The 21212-nt window shown below is 37.5% G+C and overlaps 9 protein-coding genes across 9 annotated transcripts; 5 read left to right on the forward strand and 4 right to left on the reverse strand.

The window, feature by feature from the left end:
• Positions 1-632: 632 nt before the first annotated feature.
• Positions 633-3444, reverse strand: L201_004441 (uncharacterized protein; the record flags this gene model as incomplete). The annotated part of the gene is made up of 4 exons (XM_066220183.1): positions 633-1315; positions 1373-1781; positions 2064-3007; positions 3126-3444. 4 exons carry the CDS (start codon positions 3442-3444, stop codon positions 633-635), a joined length of 2355 nt encoding a protein of 784 aa, XP_066076280.1.
• A 2197-nt stretch (positions 3445-5641) lies between these two features.
• L201_004442 (uncharacterized protein) lies at positions 5642-6974 on the reverse strand (the record flags this gene model as incomplete). The annotated part of the gene is made up of 7 exons (XM_066220184.1): positions 5642-5710; positions 5824-5846; positions 5910-5941; positions 6015-6185; positions 6264-6492; positions 6631-6688; positions 6753-6974. 7 exons carry the CDS (start codon positions 6972-6974, stop codon positions 5642-5644), a joined length of 804 nt encoding a protein of 267 aa, XP_066076281.1.
• Positions 6975-7307: 333 nt separating this feature from the next.
• Positions 7308-8450, forward strand: L201_004443 (uncharacterized protein; the record flags this gene model as incomplete). The annotated part of the gene is made up of 3 exons (XM_066220185.1): positions 7308-7574; positions 7730-8027; positions 8134-8450. 3 exons carry the CDS (start codon positions 7308-7310, stop codon positions 8448-8450), a joined length of 882 nt encoding a protein of 293 aa, XP_066076282.1.
• Positions 8451-8675: 225 nt separating this feature from the next.
• L201_004444 (uncharacterized protein) lies at positions 8676-9425 on the reverse strand (the record flags this gene model as incomplete). The annotated part of the gene is made up of 3 exons (XM_066220186.1): positions 8676-8737; positions 8808-8952; positions 9018-9425. The coding sequence occupies 3 exons, from the start codon at positions 9423-9425 to the stop codon at positions 8676-8678; spliced, it is 615 nt and encodes a 204-aa protein (XP_066076283.1).
• A 303-nt stretch (positions 9426-9728) lies between these two features.
• Positions 9729-10324, forward strand: L201_004445 (uncharacterized protein; the record flags this gene model as incomplete). The annotated part of the gene is made up of 3 exons (XM_066220187.1): positions 9729-9938; positions 10010-10085; positions 10146-10324. The coding sequence occupies 3 exons, from the start codon at positions 9729-9731 to the stop codon at positions 10322-10324; spliced, it is 465 nt and encodes a 154-aa protein (XP_066076284.1).
• A 464-nt stretch (positions 10325-10788) lies between these two features.
• On the forward strand, positions 10789-12813 carry L201_004446 (uncharacterized protein; the record flags this gene model as incomplete). Its single annotated transcript, XM_066220188.1, has 9 exons — positions 10789-11242; positions 11348-11565; positions 11669-11884; positions 11944-12184; positions 12264-12337; positions 12399-12424; positions 12488-12626; positions 12708-12746; positions 12808-12813. 9 exons carry the CDS (start codon positions 10789-10791, stop codon positions 12811-12813), a joined length of 1413 nt encoding a protein of 470 aa, XP_066076285.1.
• A 562-nt stretch (positions 12814-13375) lies between these two features.
• Positions 13376-15698, forward strand: L201_004447 (uncharacterized protein; the record flags this gene model as incomplete). Its single annotated transcript, XM_066220189.1, has 10 exons — positions 13376-13496; positions 13603-13755; positions 13847-14130; positions 14195-14331; positions 14403-14457; positions 14534-14776; positions 14852-14966; positions 15032-15411; positions 15486-15519; positions 15592-15698. The coding sequence occupies 10 exons, from the start codon at positions 13376-13378 to the stop codon at positions 15696-15698; spliced, it is 1629 nt and encodes a 542-aa protein (XP_066076286.1).
• A 460-nt stretch (positions 15699-16158) lies between these two features.
• Positions 16159-18842, forward strand: L201_004448 (uncharacterized protein; the record flags this gene model as incomplete). The annotated part of the gene is made up of 3 exons (XM_066220190.1): positions 16159-16184; positions 16253-16805; positions 16998-18842. The coding sequence occupies 3 exons, from the start codon at positions 16159-16161 to the stop codon at positions 18840-18842; spliced, it is 2424 nt and encodes an 807-aa protein (XP_066076287.1).
• A 334-nt stretch (positions 18843-19176) lies between these two features.
• L201_004449 (citrate synthase, mitochondrial) lies at positions 19177-21131 on the reverse strand (the record flags this gene model as incomplete). The annotated part of the gene is made up of 7 exons (XM_066220191.1): positions 19177-19512; positions 19579-19732; positions 19790-19881; positions 19946-20236; positions 20335-20628; positions 20692-20880; positions 21093-21131. 7 exons carry the CDS (start codon positions 21129-21131, stop codon positions 19177-19179), a joined length of 1395 nt encoding a protein of 464 aa, XP_066076288.1.
• Positions 21132-21212: the final 81 nt, after the last annotated feature.

A 21212-nucleotide genomic window follows, 5' to 3' on the forward strand; every position in this document is an offset into this window, starting at 1 on the left:
CATACTCGTGAGCTTGCATACAGGTCATGCAGACATATATAAGCAAGATAGAGAGGAATCAGGGTGCTTGTCGGGTACAGTAGCTGATTGGGTTTTATCTATTCTCAAACGCCTAGAGTCGTATAACAAAACGTTCACCATCAAATTTTAGAAGGATACATTGCAAGGTGCAGGTAGAGGATTAATTCTGGATATAATCAATTATGTTAACGAGTTTGTAATCTGAAACAAGTCATTCTTCCTACTTCCAATTTCTTATATGGCAGAAGGTCATTCTCAATGGTGATCCCGTAAGGGTCTGTAAACAATCTGACGAGATGAAACAAGTGTCTCATGAGGCAGCAACGTAGGCGACTTCCAGCTCGTTACATATATCGATATCTATACATCTAGTTAAAGAATAGCTTATATATACATTCTATCTAACCTATTTAGAGAAACGATCAGATATTCCCTTGAAGAAACCTTTGTGATATACAAATAAAGAGCGTATGAACCCAATTATAGAAGTGTAATTATACAATTATAAAATGAATGACGACAGACATACGGGAGAGAACCGGTTTAAATCAATTGTCCTTGATGAAGCGAAAAAACTACAAATAATATCAATACGAGAACCGAAATCCAGATTACATAGCATGAATTGGTACAGAAGCTTCATCGGAACCCAATAATCTTGGTACAGGTTTTCTTTTACCTTTACCTGCTAAACTACCACTTCCTGGACCTAATGATTTCGGCGCAGCGAAATTGATTGGATCCATTGCAGCTTCGATAATAACTGTATTACTTCTACCACGATTTTCATCACGATCTAAACCTACACCTAAACCTGCACCATTACTGTTTATAGGTGGGAAATATCCAGAATCAGAATGTTTGAACATTGTTGAAGGTAATTTAGGTTGTCCTTGACCTTGCCAAGATGTCCAACTTGAACCTGAATCTCTAGAATGATCACTTTCGAACGACCCCGAAGTAGACAGATACTCTCCACTCTCTAACATCGGTGTGGTTATAGCTCGTTGATGTTTACTGTCGCTATTCGAGTAAGTTTTATCTTTCAATGAAACGATTCCACTAGAAAATCGTCTCATATTCGATGAAACTGCCTTTGAGATTCTACTGGTAGGTGATAAAGGTGTTATGGGTGGTGCAGTAGAGTCTGAATGCGAAGAGGAAAATGAATGGGTGGATGAGGACGATGGTGAGATTGGTGAGGCTTGGGGATATAATGAGAAGTTGGTTGGTGTGTATACATGAGACGGGAAATGAGAAGGTCTTGGGTTTTGCGCACCAGGAAATGTAGATGCTATCGTGATAATGAGAGGTTAGCATGAAAGCTTTAGATGTACGATCGCACACTCACGAGTATATACGCCACTACTACTTCCTTTGGCTTGAACACCATCTTTAACCTTGAGTGGATCCCTCTCGATTACTTTGGAGCTTTTTCGCTTGCCAAATGAGAAAGAAGTATCATTTGCACTTGGCGATTCCACCGCTGAAGTAGGTGAATGCGAGGATTTAACGGGTGAGATCGTCGTAGGGGTCGAAGGTGAGCTTTGATCAAGTGGTTGATCAACGGGTAAACGGAAAAGAGAAGATTTTCTCTGGGTAATGCCGTTCACGTTGCTGGGACCTGATGGGAGAGATGGAGCTGATGTTTCGTCAAATACGGTTGTGGTATTTAGTACTTTCACCGAAGGCACAGAACGAAGCCTTGATCTTGCTGGAATAGGTGGAGGAGCGGCCATGTCGTCTGTGTCGTTGTATTCCTGTTATGGACAGAGGTTGAGTCAATTCCTGTAAAGTAAATAGACAATCGAAAGAGAGAGAAGAAGCAAAGAAAAATAGAGAATGACGTTGATGTCACAAAAAGCATTGTCGCATCATCATACACTCGGACCCATTTGTATAACGCTAAGAAACGGTCCAAGCGCCCAGATATCCATCAAAAACAAACAACAACAGGGCACGGATCGATGATGGTAAGATAAAGTGAAAGGATGTGATGATTGGATATTCAGGAACAACAGAATGAAAGGACGTCGACTCACAACATCATCAACTAAGCTATCCTTCTTTTTACTTTCTAATACTATTGTCATCTTGTCAAGTATGTTGTTAAACCTTTTTGTTAGATGCTTCCTCTTTGTCTGCTTGGTTTGTTGAGATCTGTCCGACTTCGATTCCAGGTTTAATGGTGAAACTGGTAAAGTATATGTTGAAGCTGATTGTTTAGTCAAATCAATTTCGGATGCATAAAATTTCTCTTTTGCCCAATTACTATAATTCTTATCTGTATCATAGAATGAATGACGTTTTGTATGTTTATTGGTATTATTGTTGATATATGCTTGTTGTTCTTGATATTGATGATGATGATATTTCCCGGTCCCGTTCCCGGTTGTATGATGGTATGTATGGGTATACGAATCCTTTTCTGCGTAATGTCCTAAGATGGGGCTATGTACTGAAAATGATATTGTTCTACGACGCGATTTCCATTTATCTATATCTAATTCTGAATCTATATCTAAAATTATTGTATTCTTTTGATGATTTAAATCATATGACGTTGTAGGTGTTGATACATATGTTGTATCTGTTGTTTCGGATAAAAAACGGGATGATGAAATGTATTTTTCGTCGTCTTGTTCTTCTGATTCTGAAAAGTTGTCACTGAAATGTATGTATGCGAATAATTTATCCTCGTCGTCTTCTGATTGTTCTGACGGGTGTGGGAAATCAAACGTATGTTCGGGTGGTGAGGGGAAGAAATCTAGACCTAACGAATTACTACTGTATGTTAAACAAGTTGAAAAGGGTCTAGTGGCAGTGATGATCGAATCCGAATCTTCTTCTATGGCAGTTGAATATCCAGATGAATGTTGATGAGTTTCTGTTGAATGGTATGTATCTGATATCAAGGAATGTGTACTAGGTAGTAAAGTGGTATATGATGATGTGTATGTATGATATATAGGCAAATCAACTGTGGCTTAACAAGGAGGAATGAGAAGAAAAGTAAGCTTAGTCGATTTTTATATGATCTAACCGCTTTTGAGATATGGACATGTGAAAGTGAGGTTATCCTGCACAGCAGCGTAAAGACTTACCGGATTCTATCCTATTTTGATCCTGAACCTGAAACTGAACCTGAAAATCTAATGTATCCGCTGTTTCTGTTTCTGTTTTTGGTAGATATAAAGAAGATTCTCTTTCATTGATCTTTGGTGTTTGATCTCTTTTAACGTATTTTCTTGTTTTTTTACCTGATCCCTTCTTAAGTGCATTACCAGACTTATAATCTTTGGTAATCACTGACTGAACAGATGAAGGAGGATACCGCGAGGCAGGTTGTTTCGGGTAATAAGTTGACGGTAATGGTGATGATATTGTTTTTCTACCATAAGAATATGAAACTCCAAAAACCATTTTTTTACTTTTTTACTTTATCCGGACAATTTTCTTTGGAAAAAAATCGTTTTGTCGATCACCCTTCCAAAAGATGATAAAAATATGAAATAGAAAGATAGTGTGGCGTTGTTCTACTTGAAGGAATTGTCTACTTTTCTATGCAATGCAATATACAAATTCTTTGATGGTGCTATTAGGCGGGAAATGAACACTAATGATTTACTGTTAAGAATGATATTATTATGGTATAATTTGAACTCTGTTTGGTTCTTATAATCAATACAATTGATCTGTTGGAAACTGGCTGCTTTAGGAAAGAAAGTCGGTGGTAGAAGAAAGGGTATAGATGATGGACAAAAGATTGTTGTATTCATTGCAGATCTACATATATATAAATGATACTTTTTTGCATACATGCCAGACTTTTGGACGAGTTTCTATTATTTTCATGAAAAAGTTAAAAAAACAGACATCTGGACATACAGAGTAGTACGTGAAAAGTATACTTACGACTACTTTTTATGTTATCACCCCCAAAAATCACAAGACATAACTCCGGTTGGCCATGATAAAACAAAAAATCATAAAACTAACGCAAGAGCTTAAAAATCTATCTTACCTCAGAAAGACTTCAAAAATAGAACCATATACGTGCGTACTCATGTTCCCCGTAAGAACTATGAGATCATCGTTTTGACGACACAAAGCGAAGGATGTCTGAAGTAGTCAGGCTACACTACGAAAGAGTGCTGCAGAATCACGAGTTTCAAGTAGATTCAGATATGCTCCACCTATGAGAACGTTAAACAGATGATCACAGAACAATCACTTTCCTCTCGATGGTAGATACCAAAAAAGAAGAAAAAATGAGGGAAAAATACATGTTGATCACTCTTTTACCTAAATCGATCCTCACCTTCACCCTATTTTTCTGAAAAAGCTAAAAAGAACTCTAATTCCTCATGTCACTTAACGTAATTTCCTCACTCAAGATCCAGATTTTCGGATCCCCGAATTGCTATTCCATTCAATTCAAATCAATTGAATTCAGCTGGCGATTGAAACAACGAAAAAAAAGAGGTTGTTCACGACTTTCGGATTGGTTTTAGGGTGAGCGATTTTGCATTTTCGTTTGAGCAGGTATTTCACAAGAAACGGCGAAAGTCCGGTCAAAGGTTGTGAGCCTCATTCATGTTGATAAGAGGAATCTGAACGTTTCCAAAAAAATACCTTTTCGCGTTTTTACAAGGCAACTTTCTATAGCGGCGAGTTTTTGCTACAATGGTAGGAAGAACGCTACGTCAATGGCTGTGCTCGGGAGACCAACCTACGTCAAGCTTTTAGCTTTGATTAAATCATTAGACCGTATGACCAAAATACAAAAGAGATATGTCTCGTGCTCTGTGAAGTTAAAAGCTAGAATATTGACTATGACTGTGACTGTGATTGTGAATGTCATCGTGACCAAACATGCATCGTGACGAATTCTCATGCAATTTTCGACCAAAATGGAGTCCAAGTATCGCTATTCGGCATGAGAACCAACTACGATGGAGAAGTAATTGGTAAAACAGATGGAATGAAGTACGACAAAATCCCTCCTTACCAAAGTTTTACCAAATCGTGTGAACTTTGATGTAAAAGGGGGTGGTGGCGAAAAAGCTGATAACATGAGAATTATGAGAAAATATACGTAAAAATCCAGTACAAATTTCCTTTCAGCCGGCGGTACCAGAAGCCTTTGAACAGAAATACTGTAAATATATCAACACGATGTGAGTACGACTTCTTCAATCAACAAGGTAAAAAGATGGGCCGTATTATACCGCAAACAAGTACATTCCAAATTAAGGTAAAGTGATAGGTCCGTCCGAACATCTCACACAATCATGTATATATATACTTGTCAATTCGGCCACGGCTTTAGGATATTCCATTTTGTGAATTTTCTTGTTACATCTATGAATGATTGTTTCGGTACGGGAAGATTACTATTAGTACCGGATTGATAATTTCGTTCCCATTTTCACCTATTTCCTTATTTTTGAGAACTTTCGCTCACTCTGCCTGGTCCAACAGGAAATAAGGATATCTTGTCTACGCCTCGGGTTTCGAATACTTATTCTACAATCGAATACATAGTTTATTCTGCCCATGTAGCTCGACGGAAAAACCGAGAACCATGATTGTTGATCAATATTTGTCGATCGTTGATTTAGACTAATTGTCGGAATGTTAAGCTGATTCTACCTTCTTTGACCGAGGGTTCTTTCGGTATTTCGTGCTGTGGGAATAACAACAAATCCGAATCAAAAAATGTAGTTCGGACCACTTTAAACATTTTGAGCAAATTGAATATTTTACTCCGATGCCAGGGATGTCAATAGAACGACATACCTTCCAGAACTCTTGTGTTCTACCTAATAAGTACATTACGAAAATATATTAGCCCTTCATCGCGTTGAGAAAACAAGATCACTTACCTTGCATAACTACCAAACTACCATTATCAAGACTACAGGAAATCGATTTGAGGGTTGATTCCATGTGAACAATTGGGGAATCCCAATGATAAATCGGTAACTCACCTCCAGCTGACGTTCTTCCTACCTTTCAGATCCTTCTCCATTTCTTTGGTTATTTCCCTACCAGCATTTTTACCTGATTTACCAGGTAATCTAGGTGACATGATGAATTTCCTTTTAGCACCTAATGACACAGAAGCTATAACTAGATTATTCAAATTATCTGAATGTTTACTATAATTCCCAACGTATATCAGCCGAAAAACCACAATAGTATCAAAACTCCTTGAGATAGTGTGCGCGACAACCTACCCAATATAAACACTTCCATCATCATATCTATTTAACATACAATGATTAAACTTCACGCCTAATTCTGTTTCTAGCTGTTTCCTGATCTTATCTAATACAGGTGGAAAAGGGTAATTCATCGTAATTGTTGTTCCGCTATATGAAAGCGTTGCATTGGGGCAAGTCGAATACGCGGCTATTTGACGTGATTGGGCGAATTCTCTACCATACATCTTCAACATCGGTTGGTCTAGTCAATGCGTATTATTCAGTTGAAGCGGCACATGATATCCTTGCATGCTATCAACCAAATCATCACTCACACCCTATACGTTACAACAAAAGTATCAGCAGTAATTTCGCAAACCACAGTACATGTCGTGCTTACACGTATTTAGATCCAACAGATCATCATACCATTGTTTTGCTTCTTTTGGGTCTATAAACTAATCTAGCATTATCAGAATGATCTATGTCCATACTGTTAAGTGATTGCAGGGCAAGTCTCACATTTGGCTGATAGTATACATCGCCTCCAAATCCCATATTTTCCCGTCTCCATTTATTGACAAACAAAGGTAAGGTAATCTGTTGAAAATCATCGGTTGGCTCGTTTTTCGTTCGCGTCCTGCTTTTGCTTTTGCCGATATCTACCTTGACCTTCTTGCTGGTTGAGGGAGGCGGTGATAGAGAAGACAATGAAGAGGAGGTTGATCGCTTTCGGATTGTCATGATCAGTTGATAAATCGTTTGCTTCAACTCAAATGGACGGGCGGAATATGAAAAACTAAAGAAGAGATCCGATCTTAACATGGTCTCAAGTGGACGTTTATAGTGGAGGGATAAATAGTTAATATCGGATTCAGGCACGGCTCGTTGTTCGTTCAACGAAAAGTCGAAATATTGTCGAACAACTTTGGCCATTTCTTTTGTTCGTTTCTGCTCAGTATATGTTAATCATCAAGAAGGAATATAAAACTTTCACAGTAATATACAAATCATAGAAGGTGTTCTTTTTAAAAAGACTGATTGTTGTACAAAAATCACAAGAGTAATCCAATCAGAATGTCACTGTCCGACTTAGCCGAATCTTCCTCTTCCTCCTCTTCTTCTTCATCCTCTTCTTTCCAGAATCCATTATCTATAGATCAATCACAGCCGAAGAGTCACCCTACTAGGATAAACCTTACTATACCAACCTCATTACTCATCCTACCCCCTACAGCAGCCATAATAGGTCTTTCGATAGGTTTAGTTAGAGGTGGTAATAGATCAAGATTACGATTTTTAGCTGAGAATGCTCATAGACAACCTAAGACTGTGCAGGGATGGGTAAGTTGAAGTTTTCCTAATCTCAACGTGATCGCTCATTCATAATATCCTACTCATCTTTTTGCTCTTAATATTCCATAAGGTATTGATCCTCCTGATATCATATGGTATATAATTGGTATAGCTAACATATTCATAATGTCTAACTAAAACAGTACTTTTACACTAAAACACGTAATTACCGAGTATTTTTCGGAGCAGCCAAAACAGGTTCAAAATATGCTTTAGGTTTAGGAGGTTCCACAGCTTTATATGTATTGTTAGATGAAAGTATAGGTTTCTTGAGAGAAAGTTTCTTTGGTCAAAATGGTAATCAGGATCCAACACCTGGTGGAAGGGCTTTACTGGAAAATTCTGAATCGAAAGAAAGAGTCAGTTGGCGAAAAGGTGGTCCAATGTGGGAAGATGGTGCTTTGTCAGGTAGTTTGATGGGATTAGGTCTGGGTACTATATGTAAGTGTATCTCAACCTCTCGATCAAACATTAAAAGACCCCGTATGGAATGAGGCACTCAAACCAGGATGGCAATTAACGCGGAATGTTCCTCTTCCATAATCAGATCGATTACCTAGACCATTGTTCATCAGATCAATCTTAATGGGAACAATATTAGGTGCAATAACATCCACAATGCAAGTTGCTCAAGCTCATATCGGTAAATTACGAGAACAAGAACAACAACAGAATGAATCGAAATTAGATACAGTCACACCATTAACAACGGAAGAAGTTGTATCGTCTGTACCTACGACAAACTCGGAACAAAAGGTAGAAGAGAGAGTCGAAAGTATACCTATGGCTGTCGATCAGATACCTGTAGATGACGATGAAGGAAAAGGCTGGTTTGGTAGGCTGAGAAGTGCGATAGGTATATAGACCTGATGGCATAATACGTTACATAATGCATAAAATGTCATAATTCCTCTCTTCGAGGGGTGTAATCGATCGGTATTCTCTGTTATGGTACAACTAGATGAAATGATGTTAGACGGGATGTTGCAATTGGAAGTTCTCAGAGTAAAGAATGATCAGTGGACGAGGTTGGTGAGGAGAATGTCTGATGTGCTTGATGAAATCTCTGATATGTTTCAATCGTGATGTCTAGGCGGTTGCAATTGCTCCAGGCTGAGAGACTACGTTGTCTGAGCAGACGTCGCCGATTTCTAGATGGCAGCAAGCATACTCAGTTCGTGACTGGAATCAAATCAAGCTTTATATTATATGGTTACCTACCGATATTCCACCTGTCAACGATATCACTTTCCCATAAGTCACCATCTTTTCTGGGACCACCTGATCTTGGGTTTTTAGATGATATAGAAAGCGAGCCTCCAGTAGATTTACCTTGTTGCTGTCGTCTTGAACGTCTATTTCGTGACTGCAAAATGTACTTTAGCTATATCAACCACCAAGAGGACGTAGTAGTTAATCAGGCTAACTTACTTTTCCTTTCTTATCTACAACTCCTTGTACTCCTTCATTTACCTTTGACTTTCCTTCATCAGCTAAAGCTGAACTACCCTCTGAAGGAAGTTGCTGTGATTGTCTTCCTTCTTCGTCATTTTCATCTTCACCTTCTGAACTCATACTTAAATCACTACCATCGTCATTATCTTCATTTCGTTGTTGTTGCACATCGACTATTTCTTGATCATCTTCCCCCTGATCTGAATTCGATCCAGAACCTGATAAGCTATTATCTACATCCATTGAAGTTGATTTCGTTAAAGGATGAGGTTTTAATGATGATGATGAACCTAATCCAGCTGACGGTGATGGAGGTAATAATTCGTCATCTGTCGGTCGAACCGGTGTTGAATTATGAGACGATGGTGGAGTAAGTTCGACCATGATGAATTGCTCTTTGAATTGTCGACCTATTCTTGTAGCTTTGTTGTAAAGGAAGGATTGATTTTAATGGAATAAAACCAAAGATAGAAAGGTAATGGTATACAGTGACGGTGAATATGAACCATCAAAAGTGGAGGTCTGACCGCATCATCTAAGGACTTTGCATTGTTGTTGTTATAGTATGTATCTTTCATGGTGATAAAGCATTCTATGCATACAAAATAAACTAACAGCTCAAAAGTAGTACACAATCACATACGAACATATTCGCCCCAAGAATCACAAGAAAACAGAGCGTTCGAAATGTCATTAGAGCCTATAATACAAACATATCATCAAACCCTTTGTTCTCCACTTCCATCCTCACCTTCATTCGTATTCCATTTAACGAGATTAGTCGATACTTTGATGATATGGGTAGGAACAGGATCACCATCAGATTCATCAGAAAGCGTTATCGTGAGCGAAAAGAAGATAGCAAGTGATTGGGCCGTGGCAATGCCTTCTAGAGGTGTAAGCTTTTTCGCCTTCTCTCTCAATTTCCAGAGTAAATGAATAAGCTAATAAGTACGCGGTCATCTTAGAATATACCTGTAACTGCTACACCTATATATAGAGCTAGTGCAAGTGACTATGCTCTACCAATGTCACAACGTTTAGGTAAGTTTGGTTCCCATGATAAAGACCTATTGCTAAGCAGTATCTGGTCCATAAATTTAGCACGTAAATTCCCAAATAATCAAATCCAATTATCATTATCACTTCCTTCCTCATTAACATCACAAAGTGGACCAAATCTAGATCCTTATGCAAGTAAACTGCTGTTAATCATGGAGAAGAAATTAGGAACTTGGTTGAGTGAAGTTATTGAATCTGAAAAACCAGCTGCTGTAGCATAAGAGTTCGGGATATAATCGATGCCGTAAAGCTACAATCAAGCTATAGTCAAGGGAGAGACTGAAGCGAAGACAAGCGCTCCCAATAGATACCATGCATACATATTACCCATTCCGAGAATACATTATAAAGGGCTATGTGGTCGACGTACCATGCATGTTTGAAGTAAAGGAAGCGATGCATACATTATTTATCGTATCATGTTGAGGTTTATATCGTACCATAATTAAGGATGTTTGTTGTCTATGCTCTGAGCTCGATTTGAACGCGTTGAAATTTGGTGAAATTACCCAAATAAACCTTAAATCAGGTCCACCGTCATCGACAATAGATAGAACATCAACTGATCTTTTATTTACATTTTTCCTTCTTCCTTTATTTGTCTATCTATATCACACACTTCGTATAATATATTTAATCCAAAAGATAGGTAACTCGATATATCAACACATTAATCTTAGGCAAGATGTCGGAATCATCCACTTCACCGACTAATCCCCCTTCCTCGGAGGAAGGAACTACAACAACAGTAATTACAGCCACAACACATTTAACTTTACCTGCTAATACAAAACCAATGACATACGAAGAATTGAACCCAAAATCTAAACCTACAGAATTCTTTGGACCCATAGGTACATTTGGTATATCAATCTTAACACCATTATTTACATATATTTTCTTTTATACATGTAATGATGCTGTAGGATGTACACCTACAACTATATCAGGCTGGAAAACAGCTTGGAATCTAGTTGGTAATTTCCCAAACGAATCTGGTTATTTGTGGGAATGGAAATCTTTCGCAGTCTATTTAGGTTGGTATACTTATTGTATAGCCTGTTGGAAATTCCTCCCTGGAGATAAAATCCAAGGTAATTTGTTGAGAGATGGTACGAGAAAGACATATAAGATGAATGGTATGTTTTGTTTGCCATGAATCGCTTTGATCACGACTATTTTCCTAACTCTCGTGTTACAAGTCATCACTGCCGTGCTAATTGAATCTTCTTGCTCTTGATTAGGCCTCTACACCCTTCTCCTTACTCTCGGTTTATCACTTGGTGTACTCCTTAATCCTGGCGGTATCGAACTCTTCTCATGGTTATACGACCATTGGGTACCTCTAGTATCAGCAAGTTTAGCCATGTCACTGTTTCAAGCTTTGTGGGTATATGGATATAGTTTCTACAATAGAGAATTATTAGCTTTAGGTGGTAATTCTGGTAATTTCTTTTATGACGTGAGTTTAGGGCAACCCCAACATCGAACCTGTTACATTATACATCCTACATTCTCAGGGGGCCTTTTCTTTTGTAATAGGCATGCTAATAACCCACGAATAGTTCTTCATGGGTAGACCACTTAACCCTCATCCTCCATTCTTCCCTTCATTCGATATCAAAACCTTCAATGAAGTTAGACCTGGTATGATTCTTTGGTTATTACTCAACATCTCATGCGCTTGTGAACAATACCTTCGTTTGGGTACGATCACAGATTCCATGTGGACTGTCATCATCTTTGAAGGCTGGTATACAGCAGACTGTTTGATCCAAGAAGTAAGTTCCCCTTTTTTGCTTAATTCGGAATGTGTGCTAAATGTTATAATGCCGAACAGCACACCATCCTTAACCAGATGGACATCACTACAGATGGATTTGGTTTCATGCTTTCCATGGGTGATTTGACTTGGGTACCATTTACATATGGTTTACAAGCTAGATATCTAGCCTTTAATCCTGTCAAGATGGGTCCGATTTGGACTTCAGCAGTAGTAGCTATTACATTGGTTGGTAATTATATATTTAGACAAGCGAACAATGAGAAAGGTGACTTTAGAGCTGGTAAAAACCCCAAGAGTGAGTTGACTTTTACCCTAACGGGGGTTTCTCATTGCAGTTTTGAACACTCAAGCTAATATTTTGTAATGAATCGCAGAATTGGAATACATGACTACAGAAAGAGGTACTAAACTTTTGACGTCTGGTTGGTGGGGTAGATCAAGACACCCTGTGAGTTAGGTCAAGATGGGTTTTACAGATGTTCATGTGACTGACGATTGCATGTATACAGAATTACTTTGGCGATTGGCTTATGGCGTAAGTTTTCCTGCTATTCTCAAATCAATGGATCTGGCTGAGTACCATTCCTTCGCTCTATAGCCTTGGATGGTGTCTTCCTACTGGATTTAGAACTCCCTTGACGTATTACTACATCGTCTATTTTGTTATTCTTCTTGTTCACAGACAAATGAGGGATGATGAAGCATGTAGACACAAATACGGTAAAGATTGGGACAAGGTATGTCTGGAAACATCTTTAGCCTCCTTTGCAGCTTAAAAGGACGAAATCTGACTGCTTATGTGCATCTTCTATATATAGTACTGTGAAAAAGTACCTTGGAAGATCATTCCTTACGTCGTGAGTTGATAAATCATAATACGGTTAAGCTAAGCTGATCATCGACCTTTCCCCAACTTAGTATTAAATTGTTAACGGCTCAACAGTTCGAGGAGATGCTGCTAAGGAGATACACAAAAAGCTGGACTGGTGTGGCTGATAGAATAGGCGATGAGGAAAGGTCCATTGTGAATAAATCGATTGCAAAGAGCTAGTTCTGAGAGAAAGGGAGACCTGAGGTGTTATTAGAGTCAATGGCGTTAGTGGAGATCTCGTGAATCTAATATAAATCAATCAGATATACCCATAATCAATGAGAAAAAAGTAGTATATAAGAGGAGAGAACCGTGTAGGTTGATATAAATAACTATAGATACCATCAATTACTACTATAGTACCTCTTAACCAAATAATGCATAATTTCTGAAAGCGCCAAAAAGTGCCACATTTACCACGTGGTTAGCTACAAATATATCATGATGCGACGTCAGTGTAACGAGCACTTTCAGCTTGCGCGTCGATGATTATATGATTATCTACGCTGAAATTCCATACATCATTCAAAGTTGATCAATACATATTTCACAGTTGAAAGAGTTCAACGTCGACTGTATTTATCACTTCTTATTCCTACAGATAAATCGTTCACCATGGCTATAAACCCAACTGCAAAATTGCAAGAACCTACAAAAGAGGAAAAGAAAGGTGAAGAAGAAACTGCTCAATTAGAGAAACCTATTATTAAAGTACCTGTTTTAACTGTTGAAGATGGTAAGTTCCAGGCCTCTTCGATGAAAACGTCATGACAGGACGTCTAGCTTGTATTTGAGAAGTATATGCAATGGTAATAGCTGATAGAGATCGGTCATAAATGTAGAAATACTTAACAATATCACCCTTATTGGTAAAGCAGTTTCAACAATTGAACCAAGATTTACAATTAGAGTATTAAGAACTTTAACTACTTTAAGAAAGAAATTGAATAAATCAAATTTCAAAAATGTATTAGATCAAGCTTTCCCAAAAGGATGTAAGTTTACTTAATATTGAGTCAGCGTCTGTAGTCAAGCAAGTGAATGGGCATATGGAGTGATCAATTAACTGATATGACGACTAATCAGCTAAAACAGGTCAATCGTTAATCGCCAATCCAATATTCTCAAATTTACCTGAATCTTCATCTACCATATCTACATCTGACAAACCTTCTGAAGAAATGGAAATTGATCCTACCCCAACAACCGATGATGCTTCCAAAGATAAAGAAGCGACAACACAATCTCAACCTAAAAAGAAATTCTCACCACCACTTGATTCATCAGGAAATGAATTGATACCTGAAGGCGTCATGTATTTGAGATTACTTTTGATTCTTCTGAATTTGGACGCGGGAAATACTGTAGAGGTGAGTTTTTCGATGGACTTGGTTATTACAGGTTCCATTAACTAATTCAATTCGTTACATCAAGGCCGGTGAATTCGCCTTGGAAACTAGTGAGATCATCAGTTCATTGAACAGAAGAACAATGGATCAAATAGCTGCGAAAGTTTGGTTCTACTTGGCTAGATCATATGAATTACAAGGTAGATTAACTGAATTACAACCGTATGTTCAGTCCAGCTTGTTCAGCTTCAGCAGTGGAAACCGACAAAAAGCTGATATGCTATATTGTTTAGATCGTTCTTGGCTATTAGACAAACTGCTTCCTTGAGAAAGGATGAGACTTTGGAGGTAAGCTTTTCTAGCCCAGTACCTCGATGTTACGCTCAAACGAAAAAGCTGATCTTGCTTGTACTCGTCTAACTAGGTCACCGTTATCAACCTCTTGCTACGATCTTATTTAGCTTCACAACAATACGATCAGGCAGATAAATTGATTGCAAAATCAACTTTCTTAGGTGCTGCCAATCAAGCGCAAACTGTTAGATGGTTATTTTATGCAGGTCGTTTAAGAGCAATTCAGTTAAACTACGCACAAGCAAGAAATTATTTGCAAACTGCTATTAGAAGAGCACCTAAAGATGAAGTAGCGCCTGGTTTTGTTCAATTGGTGAGTGACCTCAATTTGCCGGAATGCGCAACTGGATAAAGTTCTGATCATGCCGTACGCAATTCTTTTCTACAGATCCACAAATACTTCATCATTGTTGTACTCTTAACCGGTGTCATTCCAGATAGAGCAATGTTCAGAAAACCAGTATTGAAACAAGCTTTATTACCTTATTTCCAAATTGTACAAGGTGAGTTCTTACACATCGCAATGGCTCTTTTGATAATATACGTTGATATCGTGCTTGGATTATAGCCGTCAGAATTGGAGATGTAGCAGGGTTCCAGAAATCATTTGAAGCAAATGAAGAAGTATTCAAAAAGGATTCAACACATTTCTTAATTTTAAGATTAAGACATTTTGTTTTAAAAACAGCATTAAGAACCATAACATTAAGTTATTCAAGAATAAGTTTATCTGATATATGTCTAAAATTAAATTTAGAATCTGAAGAAGATACAGAATATATTGTTTCAAAAGCTATAAAAGATGGTGTTATAGATGCAATCATAAATCACGAAAAAGGATATTTGAAATCAAATAAAATTAAAAATTTATATGAAACTGATGAACCTTCATTACAATTTAATAAAAGAATTCAATTCTGTACTCAAGTCTATAATGAATCTGTCAGAGTAAGTTCAAAGTCCCCCTTGATGCCATCCATACTCTTATATAGATAGCTGATTATTTCTTGCAACTGCAATAGGCTATGAGATACCCACCTAACGCTCATAGAAAAGGTAAGTCTAGCTTTTATGCCTACATACAAATACAGAAGCTAGAAGCTGATCTCATGTGGAAATGCGTTACAGAACTTGATACAGCCGCAGATGCAAGAGAAAGGGATAGAGAAATCGCTCAACTCATTCAAGAGAATGAGAATGATGCTGATGATATGGACGATATGGGTGATATTTAGGTGAAGATATAACTTGGAAGGTTTTATAGAGGTAGATGAAGTAGAATATTACGTGTATATACATGTATACATGGCAAGAATGCGATGAATTTAATGCAAGATATGCTTGACATCTCATGAAATATATCACAACGAGTTTCATCTATTATCATGATACGCGTCGTTTGCCACGCACAAGCACAAAGTGGAGGGGGTCTAGTTTAAACTTGTATTTACGCAATGAACAAGCCAATAGAGCTTGTAATGTTTATTCGTCTTCGCAAGATTGCAGACAGATTAACCTCATAAACCTCAAAAGCTATCATCAGAGTGCGCAAACACTAACATCAAGACAAGTCCGTCGTCTGGAAGATCTTAGATTGTTTCAAGAGGATCCTAGCCGGGCAACCACAATCATCATCATCATCTACTTGTTCTGCTTGAACCGACGTACTAATTTAGAGGAGAGACATTTAGCAAGATGGAACCTCCTCTTACACTGATCATGTGAGTTTATAATTCTTCTAGAAGACCTGCCAAATAGATACGTGATTATTCATCCTGTTTTGTTGTAGTAATCAAATATCCCCACCTTCATTGATACCTTCTTACATACCCTCGACATCACCCCATGAAGGTATTTCTTTGAATGATGAAGCGATTGAATTACCTAAACCACCAAAAGAATTCAATTTTTCGCCTACACCAAATTACCCTTCCACTCATCTAGGTTTAGTTTATTTAGGCTCCATATTATCATTAGATTTATCTCTTGAGAATACGAATCAAAGTAAAAATGATATTTTAGGTGTTAAAATGATGATTGAAACTCAAGGTCCTGGAGGTAGATTTAGATTAGGTGAAGTTGTACATCAAAATAACAAACCTGAAAATAATAATATTGATGATGATGATACTAAGATTCAAAAGCAAAGTGAGGTTGATGACGATAATGATATTGAAAACGAACAAAACGAAAACAAGTTACCTATATTGAAATATGGTGAGAAAGTTGATATAAAATTGGAAAATGAAATTAAAGATTTAGGTTTGAATGTTTTAATTGTTAGTATAGCTTGGGAAACTTTAGAAGGTAGAAAGACGTTTCAAAGGTTTTTGAAATTTCATGTGAGTTCACACGTCCTCATCTTACTGAAGAGGTGTTATTGCTTTATCCAGCATCATTCGAATCAAGTGACGTTAAACTTCGAGAGCCAGGCATCCATAAATCCCTATAGGGACGATGATTTGTATATAGAAGAATTGAAGACTTAATAAACTGATACGTATCACTTGTATATGAATTGTTCTTTTTCATAGGTCAATCCACCATTATCCATTAAAACAAGAATTCAAACACCAATGAATCCAAATACATTATTATCGATAACTAAAAGAGAAAAGATATATTTAGAAATTTTAATGCAAAATGTTTCAAATGAATCGATGATTTTATCAAAAGTGTATTTAGAACCTGTTAAAGGTTTATTATGCAATTCTTTGACAAATAATAATGATGATAAAGATGAAGATGAAGATAAAATAATTTTATTACCTGAAGATATCAGACAATTTTTATTTATACTTTCACCTGAACCCGATACGATCTCTACTGAAGAAGAAGACTACTACAAGAAATCAATTTTCCCACCTATTTATCCAGGTGGTACGATTTTACCTTTAGGTAGATTAGACGTTACTTGGTTATTATCAAAATATCATTTACCAGGTAGATTACAAACTTCAACTTTAAATAGACGTGTTCCTGTCGCTATTCAACCACCAGTTTTACCTCCAAAAGGTGGAATCATCCCAACTAGAACATTAAGTAATCAATCTAATATATCAACTTCAAGTCCTTTGGCCACACCGAATCCTAGAGATAGATTGAGTAATCAGAATAATAACAATAATTTATTAGCTCCAAGTCCAATGAAAGGTACTTTAAATCCAAATCCAAATACCAATATCAATAAACCAGATGAAGAAAATCAAGAAGAAGAATGGGAATTTGATTTAACTTTAATTGAGAATGAGAATAACAATGACAATGATTTAAGAGAATTTGAAATTGATAAGCAATTTTCAATGGATTTTAAATTAGGTATAAGATCTATACAAAGTATACCTGAATTCAATAGCAATCCCGCAAATAGTCAACAACATAAATCATCAACATCAATTAATAACGATAATTTGAATGACAGTAGTAGTAATGATAAAAAAGAAGATGACGATGATACACCATTAAGTCGAATATCTTCCAGAGTATCAAATAAATCACATGATATACAAACGCCTAAATCAAATAACACATATCAGAAACCAAAATCACCTAGAATAGCAATCCAATATCTCACACCTTTACCTCAACAACCACAAACAGGACCTAAATTATCAATTTTATCACCAACAAGTAGAACAAATACACCTTTATCTCCACCTCCTTCAGTATCATCTAATAGACCTTTTTCACCTTTAACTTCAACATCAACTTCTTCAAGACCTCTAACTCCTTCATCAGTTGCTAATCAACTTAGACAAGCTCAACAACAAGGTCTAAACTCTTCTGCTAGTTCCTTTGTTACCGGCGGCGTACAGTCATCACCAAGGTATAGGAGTATACCACTAAATTTTGGTAGTCAAAATGAAATTATTCTTGATGATGGAGGTCACGGACATGAAGATGAAGAGAACGAAGAATCATTCCCACCTCAACCTCATATATTCTCTGATCAATCGATATCGTATCCATATCCATCTAACATATCAGATCAAGCACAAAATGGAATTTTGTATATAGGCAATTCACTAATTATCTTACCTAAAAAATCATTATATAAAACAATTGAGAATCTAGGTCCATCATCATATAACAATTCAAATCCAAATGAAGAGCAAAAGGAAATACGAAGTAATAGGAGATGGGAAACTGAATATAAATTCAAGTTGAAATTTATCTCTTTTAATCAGGGTTTAATGAATTTAGGTGGATTAAGGATCTTACATTTGTATGATGGTGATAATAATAATGATGATAGTTTTGACGTCGAGGAGCAGAATATCAGTGTAGATATAGATAATTTGATAGATAAAGGAAAACCAATACAGGGGAAAACCTTAAAGGAATATAATAGTTTAGGTGATCTCTCGATTGTAGGATAAGCGGGTCATGTAATGCTTGTATAACTGTATAAGATATCTCGCCATGCAGTAATATGCACAATTTCACATTCCGGCTTGCGATCATACGTACTGGTCTTTGCAGGGTGATCAGCGAGAACTGCAGTCAAATGAGACGATTCAGATGTAATGCAAGAATTCAAATCCATATTACCATAAGAGTGAAGCATATAAAAGATTATTTATTATATATACTCTTTTTTGAATTTCCTAGGTCCATCGTCATATTCATTCAATAGATACAGTTTTTGATATTTGTTCTTTTCCTCCGTAAAGACCTTTGTCCCATAATCTTCAAATCTATACTTTAGAACGCTTATTTACCTTCAAACATCTTCTTGATGGCTTCGGTTGAGTATGACTTAGGTCTTTCAAGGGGCATACCGAGAGCTCTGTCCCAGATAAGTTGAGAAACAACACCGAAAGCTCTTGAAACACCGAAAAGAACGGTGTAGAAGTCTTGTTGGTGGAGACCGTAGTAAGTTAAAAGAACACCAGAGTGGGCATCAACATTTGGCCATGGGTTTTTAGCTTTACCAGCTTCGAGAAGAATGTTAGGAACGATTTTGTAGATTTGACCAACAAGTTTGAATCCTGGGTCGTTAGGAAGGTGTTTAAGAGCGAATTCTCTTTGAGCGGTGTATCGAGGATCCTAAAATAGGCATTTACTCAGATAAGCACAATGATTCACCGTATGGATAGTACGCTCGGTACTCACGGTCTTTCTCAAAACGGCGTGACCGTAACCTGGAACCACTTGACCAGATTTAAGAGTTGACCAAACGTATTCAGCAACTTTTTCGTCAGATGGTTCTTCACCGACGGCAGCTCTCATCTTTTGTACCCATCGGAGAACTTCTTGGTTGGCAAGACTACGGATAGTTGTTAGCTTGATTGCATAGAGTAATATACCCAGGCAGGCGACTTACCCGTGGAGGGGACCGGCAAGACCGTTAAGGGAAGCAGCGAAAGCAAGGAAAGGATCGGAGAGGGCTGAACCGACTAAGTGACCGGTGTGGGCCTAGTATGGATCGTAAGGTTAGCTATGCGTTCCCAGAATCTTTAAATCCGCCAGCTGTACTCACAGATACGTTACCACCTTCGTGATCGGAGTGGATGGTGATGTATAATCTCATGAGATCAACGAAATCGGCGTTGTCACCGAAACCAAGTAAAGTAGCCAAGTTGGCAGAGTAATCTTTGTTGGCATCGATAGGTGGGAGTTTACCATCACCGAAAACGTTTCTGAAAATTCTACCAGCAATGTTTGGTAATTTGGCAATGAGATCCATGGAATCATCGAAAGTGATTTTCCAGTATTCTCTCTTGTGTACACCGTTAGAGTAAGCTTTGGCGAAAGCTGAATCGTGGTTAAGCTATAGATAAGGATATCCGTGAAGTCAGTCAGTAATTCTTTCATTGAGCGCTTAAATGGTGATTATTTAAGCGAAAAGGTTTGATAATGTTCACTCACAGCGTTAACGGCAATAGAGAATTGGGTCATTGGGTGGAGAGTGTTAGGACATCGATCAATGAGTTCTTCAACGAATTTAGGTAATTCGGCTCTAGCTGCCCATTCTTGAGAAAGACCTTTAACTTGTTCTTCAGTTGGTACTTCACCAGTAACGAGGAGCCAGAAAAGGGCTTCTGGCAATGGTTCAGAACCACCTGGAGCAGTTGGTAATTTTTGTTGAACTTCAGGGATGGTTAAACCTCTGAATCTAATACCTTCATCAGCATCAAGAACTGATCCTTCCCAAATCAAACCCTATAAATATGTGAATATCGTCAGCTTCTGTATTTGAGGGCAGCTGATCACAACAACACTCACCTTGATACCTCTCATACCACCGTAAGCTTGGTCAACGGTAACTTCACCGAATGATTTGTTACCGTGAGCAGCTCTAACAGCTTTAACATTTTCGATTTCTTTAGGAATGAGTTCAGTTAATCTTTCTTTAAGTGATTGAGCGTAAGCTGATGGTGTAGAAGCAAAAGTTCTAGCGAATTGTGGTCGGAGCTGTAGTTGTGAGTGAAGAAGCGTGATCAGTACATGTTCAATTGAGAGATAGATATTGAAAAGTTGGAGATGTATGAAGAAGACAAGATACCAGAAAAGTGAGAAAATTCGGCTAAAATTGTTTATACGGCCGAAAGAAAAAGAGTAGAAGAGGATATATAAACAAAACAAAGGTATAAGAAAGTTGGACGATAAAGAATGATCAAACATACCTGAGCTCTGAGAGCGTTTCTTGAAGCGATGAAACTCATTTTGAATGATCTTTAGATGTCAACGAGAAGAGAAGGACAAGCTGAAACAACTTGAAGAAGAAAAAGAAAAAGAGAAAAAAA

The sequence above is a fragment of the Kwoniella dendrophila genome, chromosome 5 (genome assembly GCF_036810415.1).
Source record: "Kwoniella dendrophila CBS 6074 chromosome 5, complete sequence".
Classification (NCBI taxonomy): domain Eukaryota; kingdom Fungi; phylum Basidiomycota; class Tremellomycetes; order Tremellales; family Cryptococcaceae; genus Kwoniella; species Kwoniella dendrophila.